This window comes from Nyctereutes procyonoides, unplaced genomic scaffold (genome assembly GCF_905146905.1).
Source record: "Nyctereutes procyonoides isolate TBG_1078 unplaced genomic scaffold, NYPRO_anot_genome, whole genome shotgun sequence".
Classification (NCBI taxonomy): domain Eukaryota; kingdom Metazoa; phylum Chordata; class Mammalia; order Carnivora; family Canidae; genus Nyctereutes; species Nyctereutes procyonoides.
In genome coordinates, this window is record NW_026575044.1 from 7,055,348 (window position 1) to 7,068,611 (window position 13,264).

Below are 13,264 nucleotides of genomic sequence, written 5' to 3' on the forward strand. Positions count from 1 at the left end.
GAATGAGATTTACAAAAATCTGCTAAGAAAATGTTTTCTTCTTGAGTCAAAATACTGTGAAGTCTTACGATTATCACATATTAATTAGAATTGAAGGAATTCCTTGTTTTGCTAAGCCTTGGAAAATGGTGTATAAATAGTTACTTGGTAAACTGATGGAGTATTAACAGTCCAGATGGTAGAATAAAATGTACAATCATTGTATAAAGTTCCAGAAACACTTTATTTAAAAATGGAGTTGTAAATGCATAACAAAATAACATAAGTAATAAATGTAACAAAAATAAATAAGGAGGAAATGTATTCATACAAAATAAAAATAACATAGTAAAAGGCCAAATGTTTATAATTGAACAAAACGGTGTAAACACTTAAAGGATAATGTAAGTAGAGTAGATGCTAATATTTTCCTAAACAACTCCTTACCTTCTACTTCCATGGGGATATAATCAGTACCCAAACATTAAATAAAAGAGAGAGCGATGGTGATTATTTTGTTTGACTTTTTCTTCAAATGGACCCTGTTTTAATGTTTCACTTACTCCTTCAAAGCATCTTTGTATCATTCCATTCATGTTCTTTAAAACTTTTTTTCAGTCTTCCTTTATTAGATAGAATGGAGAAGTTTTAGCTTTACAAGGAGAAGAGTTCATTTACCTTTTTTTTAATTTAAAGAAAAATATGAGATTCATTATACAACAGTCTTTTGTTTTTTACATCTCTACAAAAAGGGTTTTTTTGTGGGTTTTCTTTTTTTTCTTTTTTTTTTTGCATCTCTATTAACTGGCCCAACATTACAGGAGTTTTTAAATCTTGTAAAGTTTTGATACGTCCAGAGTTAGTCTCTTGCAACCAATGTAGTACAGGATTATTGCTGAAATACTAAAGACCATTTGTAAAAGTTGCAAAAACTGCAGTATTAATCTTTATAGACTGATAGGGTCAAGGGGGAAATCCAAGTCTACTAAGTAATATTTAAAGGAATTAAGATTCGCCCAAATTATAGTGTTCTGGAAACACAAAGATAATGACTTTCTTTTAAAACTTATCCAAATGTGAACTTACTGGAAGGAGAAAACACAAGTTTACAGAAGGTACTTTTCCACAGGCTTCCTGTTTAGTGGCATAGGCCCGAGCCTTCATCATTATGGTCTCGCAGGGTCCTTCTAAATGTGTAAGACGGACAGGATTTACTAGTGGGTCCTACTGGGGAACACACAGAAGCAGTTCATTGCTTGGGAGTGAAACTATCCACTAATCTTATGACTACTGGTTCTCCAAGTCTCCTAAAAAAGCAAATCTTAACCTCATGATCATCTCAAGGGGATTTTTTTTCAACTGTCACATATAAACTTGGTAACACAGGACCAATATACATGTTTTCAGTTTAAAAAATATACTCCACCTAAACAGTCTAATCTGTCTACTTATCATCTGCCCTAAAATGAGACAAAAATCTTACTTCCGTTAAAAAAATTTTTGAAAAAAGTGCCAAATTGAGCATTTTGAAAGTGGAGTAAAACACCAAGGGGTTAAAACAAATACAGTATTATCAATATCCTATATACAAAAAAGACGGTTAGTCCTTCCTTATTGATATACAGCTATGTCCACCTACCACTCCCGGCAAATCTTAGTGCAAACATAATAGTTCATCTCCGTAAACCCCAAGACAATTTACGTAGCAACAAAGTTATATAAATCACATATATGCTGGAAAATTTCAGAACACAAGAACGACTGTTTTGAAAGGTCAGGACTGTGGAGAGTAATATGTCATTGTATCCAATGGTAATGAATACTAATATAAATCCTATTATTAAGAAGTAAATATAAGCGTTTAACAAATCTGTACAGATGAAGAGGAAGTCCATTTCGGGAGCAGCTTGGCACAGAAGACATGGGGGTCAGAAATGTTGGGTATTTAATTTGCTTGTAGGTCACAGCATGGCTTAAAGAAAAAAAACAAAGATCTATGAAGGGAAAGGATGCAATGAGAGAATTCAATTTGAAAATCATAAAACCACAAAAGGCGAAACTGCCACAATCTGCTTTTTTCCTATATGTGCATCACGTAGTTTTCTAATGGTCTGAAGGATTAATAGGATACCACATTATAGGTAAAAAATAAATAAATAAAATTAAGAAGACAGAGAGAACAAGATTGTAGCTGATCAAGCGATCTTGTTTTGTTAAGTCAACACTATGCTGCTTCCAGTATTCCTAGTCATCCACAGGTACTGGTTTTTAACCATCGAGAGAAAGTCACTCATGTACTGTAACGTCTTCTTCTTCCCCATCAGGGTTGAACCTATTGAAATGGATACTGAAATCAGCCTCAGACTCGGCATTCTCAAATTCAGCTGACACTGAGATAGCAGCAGGATGGGGAACCCTAGCTTCTGGCGGGCAAAGTGTCGGTGTCTGACCCGGGCTGCTGTGGTTATTCACGGGAGACTTCTGTTTTGGTGGAGATGGCAAGATAGCGCTGGGGAATCCCATGTTGTTCAAAGCCTCCAGAGTTCCATCTGGGTCAATCATCGCATTGATTGCTGAAGGGAAAACAAGAATATGGGGGAAAAAAGATAATTGTAGATGCAGTTAAATTTGGATGTAAACAGTGCTTATGACTTGGATAATATTTCAACTACTGATGCTTGTATGAGCTTAAATTTGGCTAATCCTTTTTTTTTTTTAAGATTTTATTTATTTATTCATGACAGAGAGAGAGAGAGAGAGAGAGAGAGAGAGAGAGAAAGAAAGAGAGGCAGAGGCACAAGCAGAGGGAGAAGCAGGCTCTATGCAGGGAGCCCAACCGTGGGACTCGATCCCGGGTCTCTAGGATCAGGCCCTGAGCCGATGGCGGTGCTAAACCGCTGAGCCATCTGGGCTGCCCCTGGCTAATCCTTTTGATACTGTATTTAAAACTCATTTTTAATAATTCTGGGCCTGACCTCTATTGTAGATTATATGGACCTGAATGCTTTCTCTGGTGCCCTGAATAGGCTCACATATAGGCCTTTTGGAGTCTGCTGAAAGACTAAGATTTGAAGATGTAAAATTTGAGAAAGATCTTTTTGAAATTTGCTTTCATCATTGTAAGATAGGGAAAACACCAGGTGGACTTTAATGAGACTCATAGCTGTAATTACCACTCAGATAAGTGGAGATTCACCGCTAAGAAGGGGGTCAGAGTAACTGAAGTTTGGGGAGGCTTGGAGAACATCAACACGCTTTGAAGGCTACCACAAAATGTTCATCCTGGTAAGAGTGTGGGGTCATCAGCCGTGTGTGTGTGTGCCACTGAGCCACAGGGATGCCCTCAGAACCTAGATACAAATACCCCATGGTGGCTCCAGCAGGCCATAGAGACCTGCTACTCCACGGGAGGAGCCAGTGAAAGCACAGCTTTCAGTCCAAAAGATCCTTGAGAGACTGGACAAGCAAAAATCTTAGGCAGTGATTTTCAACTTGGCATCAGGTAGAGTGGGGAGATGGCAGAAGGAAGTGCCTTTGATACAGGAATCACTCAAGTATACTCCTGCTCTACCAGCTAATACTCACTGTGTTATTAGCAAGACACTTTTCCCCATTGGGTAAAACATAACCCTTCAGTGTATGGAGGCTGACCAGATATTAAGAATCACTTAGCTAGGGCCCACTTATTAAGCCTTTGATAATTCAAGCAACAAAGACTGAGTAGTTGACTCTGGAAGCTGCTTTTGTACCACTGCAGACTTTTAGTTCAAGACACACACAGGCATTAATGCCTGAGTAAGATCTGCCACATATAGAAATAATGGCCCTGTCAAAGTACAGGAAGAAGGCAAACAGAGTCTCTTTTTTTTTTCTCCTTCCTTTTCTGCTCCCTTTGGCCAATATACACTCTTCTGTGGTTTACCCAAACAACTGTTATTTGTATCAGAATACAAGTTCATTTGGATTACATCATAAATGTAACTTGAGATGTCAAATTGAATAAACAATGCCAGCTGTTAATAAGCATCCTGAGCTGCATACATACATTTTAATACATTATTTTACGTATTTTTCATATATTAGAGAGAGAGAGAGTACACAAGCAGGGGGAAGGGCAGAGAAGAAGTTCTCAAGCAGACTAAGTGCTCAGTGCAGAGCTTGACATAAGGCTCGACTCCATGATCCTGAGGTTGTGACCTGAACTAAAATCAAGTGCTGAACACTTAACGGACTGGGCCACCCAGGCACTCCTATTCAAACTGGGTTTTAAAACTTCCTCCTTATAAGTGATTTGAATATGTAGAACTTATTTTTATCCACATGTTGTTATATTTAACCAATCACTCTGTAGCAATGAGAATATTTTAAGAGATACCACTTAGAATGAATGTACTTGTCTGAAATCATAAGCTCTTCCTACTTAATTCAGTAGTAAATGTACCTTGTAGCTGCTTTTCAACTCTTTTTAGCTCCTGTAATATAGAAGAAATCTCCTGTAGGGAAAGCAATGACAAAAATTAGTTTACTGTAAATAAGGCACTTTTATTTGATAAGCAGTGAATCTCCCACTCCTCTTATTTGGAATACTTAATATCAATTTTATCTCAATGATGAGATTCAAAATTTAAAGTCTTTAATGTTTAATTATTTTTTCAATGAGATAATGATAAAAGATGAAAGGTTTAAGATAATACTATCGTATAAGCAAAGATTTTGAAAAACTTGCATTGATCAACCCTATAACAATTTGGAAAGTGCGTAAAGATTTTCTTTGAAAAATACATGAACTGTGATCTCAGTTTTAGGACAACTCCCTGAGCCACGAAAACCTGTACAGATTCTTAAGAAGGAGTTGAGCAATCTACTGAGTTAAAGGAAATGATCCATGTCCACTTCTCTTTGAGTTCAGCTTTTATTTCAAACTATTTATAGTGTGTAATTATTATAAGAACAATAATGTATTAGTGAGAAACATAAAGAAAGTTCCTCCTTCATATTGTCTGCAACTTTGAAGCAATCATTTTAAACCCCTGTGAGAGACAGCTGAAGGCATAAAACTTGCCAAATCTGTGCCAAATCTTTTTAAAATCTAAATCAACAAACACTTCAAAAATAAGCACACTGTTCCTTTAAAATAAACCTGTCTATTAAAATGTTTTAATGTTCAAGATAAATTATCATACCATGCTTGAGGTTTTCACAATAGGGACTTCACTCTCAGCTCTTAACTTGCTTTCTATTTCATCCCAGTTCCGATCCTTATCTTTAAATAATATTCTAGAAATCAGAAAACATAAGCATTTTACTTTCCATGTTTTAAAAACCTGTCATATGTTTAACAATGATACCAAAACAATGTATTTTTTCAAAGCTACACAAGGATAAAGAAACCACTAAACATTACACAAATGAAAATAAAGTACTGAACCAGTATTACCAATAAACTCATTTATGTGAGAAATCTGTATTAAAAAAGTGAGTGGTTATGAATACACACATAAATCCTTTCATACTTATTCCATCTATTACTGAAACCCAAATATAAAACAAATGTAGATGAGATAGCCCCCACATTTTATCTAATATTTGTAATTAACCATAAAATGAGCACTTACTAAAACACAACTTTGTTCAGATGGAGCATATGCAGTATAAACATAAGATGAAAATAGACTGAATTAGGTATGATCAATTATTGATTAAAAGGCTGAAAATTGGAGTACTCACTGTGCTTTTCCTTAAAAATCTTAACTCATGTTAGTATATTTGTGTTATAATAACCAATAGGAGTTAAGACACTATCCTTTTGATAAAAACAACTGCCAATAAAAATAATTATCCTTACATTAGAAGCTAAACTCAAATATCTTTTTTTTTAATTATTATTTAATTATTTATTTATTTATTTATTATTTATTTATTTATTTATTTATTTATTTATTTATGATAGTCACACACACAGAGAGAGAGAGAGAGAGGCAGAGACACAGGCAGAGGGAGAAGCAGGCTCCATGCACCGGGAGCCCGATGTGGGATTCGATCTCGGGTCTCCAGGATCGCGCCCTGGGCCAAAGGCAGGCGCTAAACCGCTGCGCCACCCAGGGATCCCTAAACTCAAATATCTTAACTTATAAAAAAAGTATTACAAAGTTTTGATTTGTCTTCCAAAAGTAGTTATCCTCGATATGACTTGGCAGTTTGAGAGATATAAATAATAGGCATCTTTCTGGTTTCTTTTAAAATTTCTTTATTGAGCCTTAAATAGCCTGGAAATTTATTTATTTATTTATTTATTTATTTATTTATTTATTTATTTATTTATTTATGATTTTATTTATTTACTCATGATAGTCACACATACACACAGAGAGAGAGAGGCAGAGACAGGCAGAGGGAGAAGCAGGCTCCATATAGGGAGCCTGACGTGGGACTCGATCCTGGGTCTCCAGGATCACTCCCTGGGCCAAAGGCAGGCGCTAAACCGCTGTGCCACCCAGGGATCCCAATAGCCTGGAAATTTAATTCAATTGCCTTATATAAACATGAACACTAACAGGTAAGTAAATTTTTACTACTAGAAGCTGATCAGTTTTTAAGTAGTACACTAAATTATATTATTTGTATTTCTTTAAAGATCAAAATGCCTTACTTTTAACTTAAGTTTGAAAAACATGAAATTCATCAACATCAAATTAAGTCCAGAACATCTGCAATTATACATCTCCATTCCTTAAAGGGCAATAATAATTCTAGAAACTGATATAAGAATATTCTTCTGTGAAATTTTTGAAACAGGAAAAACTAGTAAACCTCCTTGCCAGCTGTCTAAGAGCTGTTACTGTTATGACCATGACATGAAGGCATGTAAGTAAATTATGTGGTTTGTAAGTCACTGGCAGCATCAGACTGTCATCATAGTTCTGAAATGAGAATGGACTTGTATATAATACAGCAAGTCTGCGCTAAAAACCCAGTGAAGTCTGCCTGAATTTGGCTACCGGATCTAATGCTTAGGCTTCTCAAACTGTTAAAGGATATATAAATCACCTTTGCTGAACATGGCTCAGGATGGTCACCTGAGGTTGCTGACTCACTTGAAAAGCCCCCCGGACCTCCAAGCCACTGAAGAGATAAGAAACTTACTTTAAAAAGATGATGTGTGAGTATGGTGCTATGGATTTAAGAAACCAAATTTAGCATTTTGACTTTAGGAAGTAGGCTCAAATATACTATTTAAATACTAAGGAATCAGAAAACTAGATCAAGGTCATGACTTTAGACCAGGCCATAATGGCTAGAACTTAGCTGTCTTTGTTTAAAGGTCACTATAGATCTTTCAGAAAAAAATTCATGGCTTTTGAGTGATCTTATCACATTATGGATGTAAAATAGTAGTCAGACTAAATGTTAACATGGAAAACACAGTAAAAATGCTAAGGATAACTTTTTTCAGATAACTATTTAGCTAAATACTCATTTCGATAAAGCAATTGGTTTTAGAATAAAGTCTCCAGTTCATATTTTAAGACCTTTACTATCTATTCTCTGGCCCATCCCCCAACACATGCAAATCAGGGTTACAAACTGGTAGTGCATATAGAGAGGGCCGTGCTACACAGCTTCAGAGGGTCACGTTCACATAGAATACCATGAGAATGCTGTAAAACAGTTTTTGTATAAATATTTCCAATTGTGCCCATAGAAAGTATGGGGGCAATTTAAATAGGCGCATACTGTTAGGATCAGCTAGGCATCTGAGTTTGTAACTCCTGGCACAAAACTTAAGGACCAGTCATTTCCCAAACTACCCTGATACTCCATCCAAAGGGCTCAGGCTCTCTTCCTTAGATGTGCTGATTAAAATACCCACCTTTGAATGAAACCCTCTATACAGCCTACCCTCACTGTCCTAGGTCAAAGTGACCCTTCGTCTGCCTTTACCTCTAACTAACTGGGCACCGATCTAGCACAGACTACCTTGTACAGTAATTGCCTATATGCTTCGCCTTGCTGGCCAGATTGTAAACCTTGTAAGGATGGCATGATGTTCTATCTTCCTGGTTATCTTCCAGAGAGCCTGTTATAGTGCTTTACAAATAGTAAAATTTAATGCTCACAGTGTCAAATTTCTGAGACAGTAGAGTTAACCAATGAATGTGTTCTTTGGTCTCAATTTTAATTAAATGTCAAAGGGACAAAGTATTTTTTTGGAGAAAACTAGGGATGAGTTCAGTGTGGACTGAGGAATAGTCAACAGGAAGAGAGAATGGTATCAGTCAGACGTGCTATGAGAATGTACTGGATGAATAAATGAGCAGATGGGGACCCAGTTAGTGTGGGAGGAGGACTTGTATTTCAGTAGGTAGTAGGTGAGGAGACGTCAAAGTTTTCCAGCTGGCAGGTCACATGACCATATAATGAGACTTACAGGTACTTCTATGGATAACATCGGGATATCAAGGGAGCCCATATTTAACATATTAGCCTTCCACAGCTTTTTAGATAAAGTGCAAACTCTTGAGTGACACTTACCTCTCCAGTGTCAACTCTCATCACCTCCTAGCCCTCTTACTTTAACCCAGCTTTTGACTATCTAATACCATGCAAAATCTAGCTATATGGGAACTGGAAGATAAAGCAAACTGCTTTTATGTAGTGTATTTATTTTTTAATAGTAGTTTAAAACACTTTTATGTGGGGTTTTTTTTTTTTAAAGAACACCTTAAACAATATTTTTAAAAGATACTTTTGAAATAGTTTTGGAAAAAAATTATCTAAACGATTTCTCTTAAATAGACAGCCATACAATTAAATAACATTATGTTCAAATCAATGTGTTTTTACCATGATTAGATCCTCATCAAACACTAATGACCAATTATTTCAACATATAAGCAATATAAAATTGTATTTGATTCTTTCTAAATTAAAAAATGTGTACATTTTGGGACACCTGGGTGGCTCAGTGGTTGAGCATCTGCCTTTGCTCAGGGCATGATCCTGGGGACCTGAGATTGAGTCCTGCATGGGACTCTACACATGGAGCCTGCTTCTCCTGCTTCTCCCTCTGCCTATGTCTCTGCCTCTCTCTGTGTCTCTTATGAATAATAAATATTTTTTAAAAATGTGTGCATTTTAAGGTTTGCATTTGATTTTAAAGAAACTAAATTAGTTGCATGCTATTTATGAATATCACATTCTGTAGTTTCTGACTGGGCTTATAAATGAGCCTACTGTTGATGTTTTTAAGATTTTACTTATTTATTCATGAGAGACAGAGAGGCAGAGACATAGGCAGAGGGAGAAGCAGGCTCCCTGTGGGGAGCCTGATGTGGGACTCGATCCCAGGACCCCAGGATCATGACCTGAGCCAAAGGCAGATGCTCAACCACTGAGCCACCCATGTGCCCTGAGCCTACTGTTTTTATTTTCATCATACTTGGTGATTAAGCAATCAGTACTCTACTATCATCTTAGGTGTGTTTCCCAGCAACTACAAAACTTCCAAGTCTGCTGATCCTACCTTCTTCTCTCATAGGTCACAGAGTTCCCCTTTGCCATGACAACCCGTCCTCCTATGAGTTGCCAATATAGCATGTAGCCAGAAAATGAAGTCCATTCAATGAAATTTGTAGGAAAAAAAAAACCCTAAGCCTAACTAATAAGTTATTATACAATAACTAACAAATGTATAGGGTCTAATCACATGCCTACTTACTAATACCAGAAATCACGCATGCCTGAAGTTTGCTTCAAGTACGCAATGCAGTTGAAGTTGATGAAATTGTTATTTTGAATATAATTCCACTAAAATTATATTCTAAAACCAGGACATACTGGAAGGATTATTAACCAAAGGAATAAATAAATGAAATAATGCTAATTAAAAGACTCTTAAAAAATAAAAAAAAATTAAAAAAAAATAAAAGACTCTTATATGGGAATGAAGTCTTCAAATTTCATCGGATTGAATGATTTTTGACTGCATATTATTTGTCCATCACAGTTCTGATGCCCTCACGATTGAGTGCACAAGGCAGGCGAGTGAGCAGGTATTCTGAGTCTGACAGGATTATGTACCGTCTTCTTTACTGATGAGGAAGATGAAAACTAGCCTTAAGTTTCATGTCTTATGAAAGAAGCCCAAAAGGTCTGTTAATTTAAAATACTTCACTATTATTTTGTGGAGGAGTAAATTGTACCTGGTTATTAACAAAACTAATCTAAGTAATTATAGCTGTTAACTCTCCATTATAAAGGGGTGATTACTTAGGACATTTATTTCCCTTTCTGCCCCCTTCATGTGGTCTAGCTTCTGGCTATTACTTATAGCTTCTGGCTATTATGAAAAAGAGAAGGAACGTGACAGTGGCAGGTGTAAGTTCAGTGCCACGGCCTTCACTCGTTCCTCTCAGCTGTAGGTGGCAGCAAGTGAGCACAGCACGGAACAGGTGTCTCCTAACAATATAAGCCAGAAGGTTTGAGTAACAGAACAGTACCTGATCTTTCCAGCTGTTTTATCTATAGACTGTCTTATCTTCCTAGAAAACTGAAAGACGGATGACAGCAGCAGATTATCTCCCATGACCTGAAACATCCAAAGAAAATAAATTAAAATATTATCACTGTATTGTATAAACACCAAGAACACTACTCACAGCTTACTATATTTAGGGGGATTTAGTATTTATGCTAATTTTAATTAAAAAAATCAATGAGGAATATCATTTGAGTTATGTATAACTAAATTGAGAAAGAGAAATAAATAATGATAAAGGAGTTCCTTTTCAAAAAATAACTCATTTGGTTTCCATATTATTTTGGTCATATAATTTTAAAAAATAATCCATATAATCCTATCTTCAATTACTATCATGATCCCATCTCTCTAGCCTCCAAATCAAATAATCATAAAAAGGAAAATACAAATAATTTAGAATACTCAGTTTATTATTTATACTTTCACCCAATAATATGAATATAGAGATCAAGAAGATTATGATCCTTGCTCTTTGGCCAGAGTCTAGTGGGAGAGATTCTTTTTAAAGATTTATTCTAAAAAGTAAGTTTTTATGATGGCAGTTGATACCACCCTAGTTGAAATTTATGGGCAAAAATAGGGGTTGGCAAACTTCTTCTGTAAAGGCCCAGAGAGTAAAGATTTTAGGCTATCTGGTCTCTGTCACAACTACTAAATTCATTGTTGTGAAAGCAGCTATAGATAACATGTAAGTAAGTGGACCGGGCTGTGTTGAGATAAAGCTTTATTTACAAAAACAGGTGGCAGGCTGGATTTGGTCTGCAGAAGCTAGAGAAGAAAACTTGGGGTTGGTGTGGGCTCCCAAATCACCTCTTTGTATTTCAGAACCGTATCTAGACTCTGCAAGACAATCCAGAAAATAGGATATGACCTTGCAGGTTTCAAGATCAGTGCCGGAGTTAAAGTATATAGGAAACAGTATTAAATTTTTTTTTTTTCAAAGAACATAACTAAATTTTGTGATTCAGTGTTACACGAATTCTAATGAAAAGGAGTTCAGTGAAGGGTAGTGTAAATAAGGAAGGTGCCATGGAAAACTAGAACCTAAGAATAACTCCTACCGTGTGGAGTTAGCGAGAGATAAAAAGTTACTTAGGATGTGATCAGCAACATACAGGGAATGAAAGGCTAAACAAACATAATGGTATATTGTGAGCCTTAAGGAAACAAGCCAAAGCAGGAGTGGAAGACATCTATTACTTAGGCAAAGACAGAGTGTGTTTTAAAACTATCCAGGATATTGCAGTGGCAACTATGGAACTGGCTTCATGCTTTGCCATTGACATTTTTTCCTACTCAGTAGTATACTGCAAACATACACATTCTTACATACTAACTTTTAGCTCCTGTTGCATAAATCTAGGGATTAACAGGATGCCAACCTATGACTAAACCCTTCTTGTCCACTGCTACTTCCTAATTTCTCCTTCTACCCACATCCTAATAAGCCTTTACCTATACTACCACTGCATGTCATTCCTCAATCAGCTCTTCCCATGGTGCTATTTGAAATAACCATTCTTTGGTGAATAAATTCCATATCTTTGAATTTTTCCCACACTCATTTCATCTAATTTCCATTATCATAAATCTTCTCAATAAACCTCTCTATACCTGATTCTCACCAGCCATATTTAGGTACACAGAATTAATCGTAATTCTTCATTCATGACGTAAATCACAAGTTCAATTTAGACTACTTTTTCTTTCTCTTTAATATAATAATCTAACAGCCAAAACAAAAGCTAGAATATAGCAACGACCAGGTGACAGAAAAGATGGCCAAAATACTCATTCCTTATCCCAAAGGAAGAGGTTACTTGTCTTTGACCTCCACTATATGACTTGGTTTCACCAATGGGATATGAGCAGACATGAATGACATGAACATGAAATGTGCCTGCATGGTGGGGCTTGCCCTCTTCTGTTTCTGATATAAGTAAGACAAGAACAAGCTTTGGCTAGCCCACTTGTCCAAGCAATATGACAGGCACGTGGGAAGACCTGGACTCAACCTACAACTTTTAATTGTCCAGCTGAGCTATACCAAGTAACCCACAGGTGTGTGATACATACTTACCGCTCTATATCCCTGAGATTTTTGTGGTTATGCAGAAGTAGCTGACTGATATAATCTACCACTGGTCCTCTGGTTTCCTCCATCCCATCTCCCTGCTACCTTCCACCTAGGTTAAACAATATCCTGAATTCCATTCATCATTCCCTTGCTTTCCTTTTCATATCATTTGTTGTACCTATTTCTGTCCTAAGCATATGTTTTCACTTTTAAAAACGTATAACAAAGAATCATATTATATGTAATCTTTTGGGAATTATTTCCTTCATTTAATGTTATATTGCTAAAATTCATACATATTGTGGCACACTGCTGTAGTTCATTTATTTTGATTATTCTGTAATTATTCAATTTGTGAACATGCCAGTTTGTAGATTCGTTTTTCTGCTGATAAAAACTGTTACACTGTTTCCAAGTTTTCGTTAGCATCCACAGTGGTACTATAGATATCCTTTTGCATGATGGCTTTTGTTAATAGGAAAGGGTTTCTCTTGAGTATTTTACTAGCAGTAAAACTGTGTCATATGATCATGGGATATGTTTATGTTCAACTTTGGAAATAATGTCAAATCATTTTCCCAAGTGACTGCAGCAATTTAACCTCCATCAGCAACACATGAGAGTCCATGTATCCACGTTCTCTATTACTTAATATTTTAAGACTTTTT

General features: G+C 36.1%; 1 protein-coding gene across 12 annotated transcripts in view; it reads right to left on the reverse strand.

Moving 5' to 3' along the window:
* Nucleotides 1-210: 210 nt before the first annotated feature.
* CEP170 (centrosomal protein 170) overlaps nucleotides 211-13,264 on the reverse strand; it is a 134,430-nt gene continuing 121,376 nt past the window's right edge. For 11 of the 12 annotated variants that reach the window (XM_055323748.1, XM_055323747.1, XM_055323746.1 and 8 more), the window contains 4 exons: nucleotides 10,479-10,567; nucleotides 5,163-5,256; nucleotides 4,421-4,472; nucleotides 211-2,552 (listed from right to left, as the gene is read on the reverse strand). In XM_055323748.1, coding sequence (XP_055179723.1) covers nucleotides 2,266-2,552; nucleotides 4,421-4,472; nucleotides 5,163-5,256; nucleotides 10,479-10,567 — 522 coding nt within the window. In that variant the 3' untranslated portion in view covers nucleotides 211-2,265. The remainder of the gene's footprint in view (nucleotides 2,553-4,420; nucleotides 4,473-5,162; nucleotides 5,257-10,478; nucleotides 10,568-13,264) is intronic. The other variant, XM_055323745.1, reaches the window with a different exon arrangement.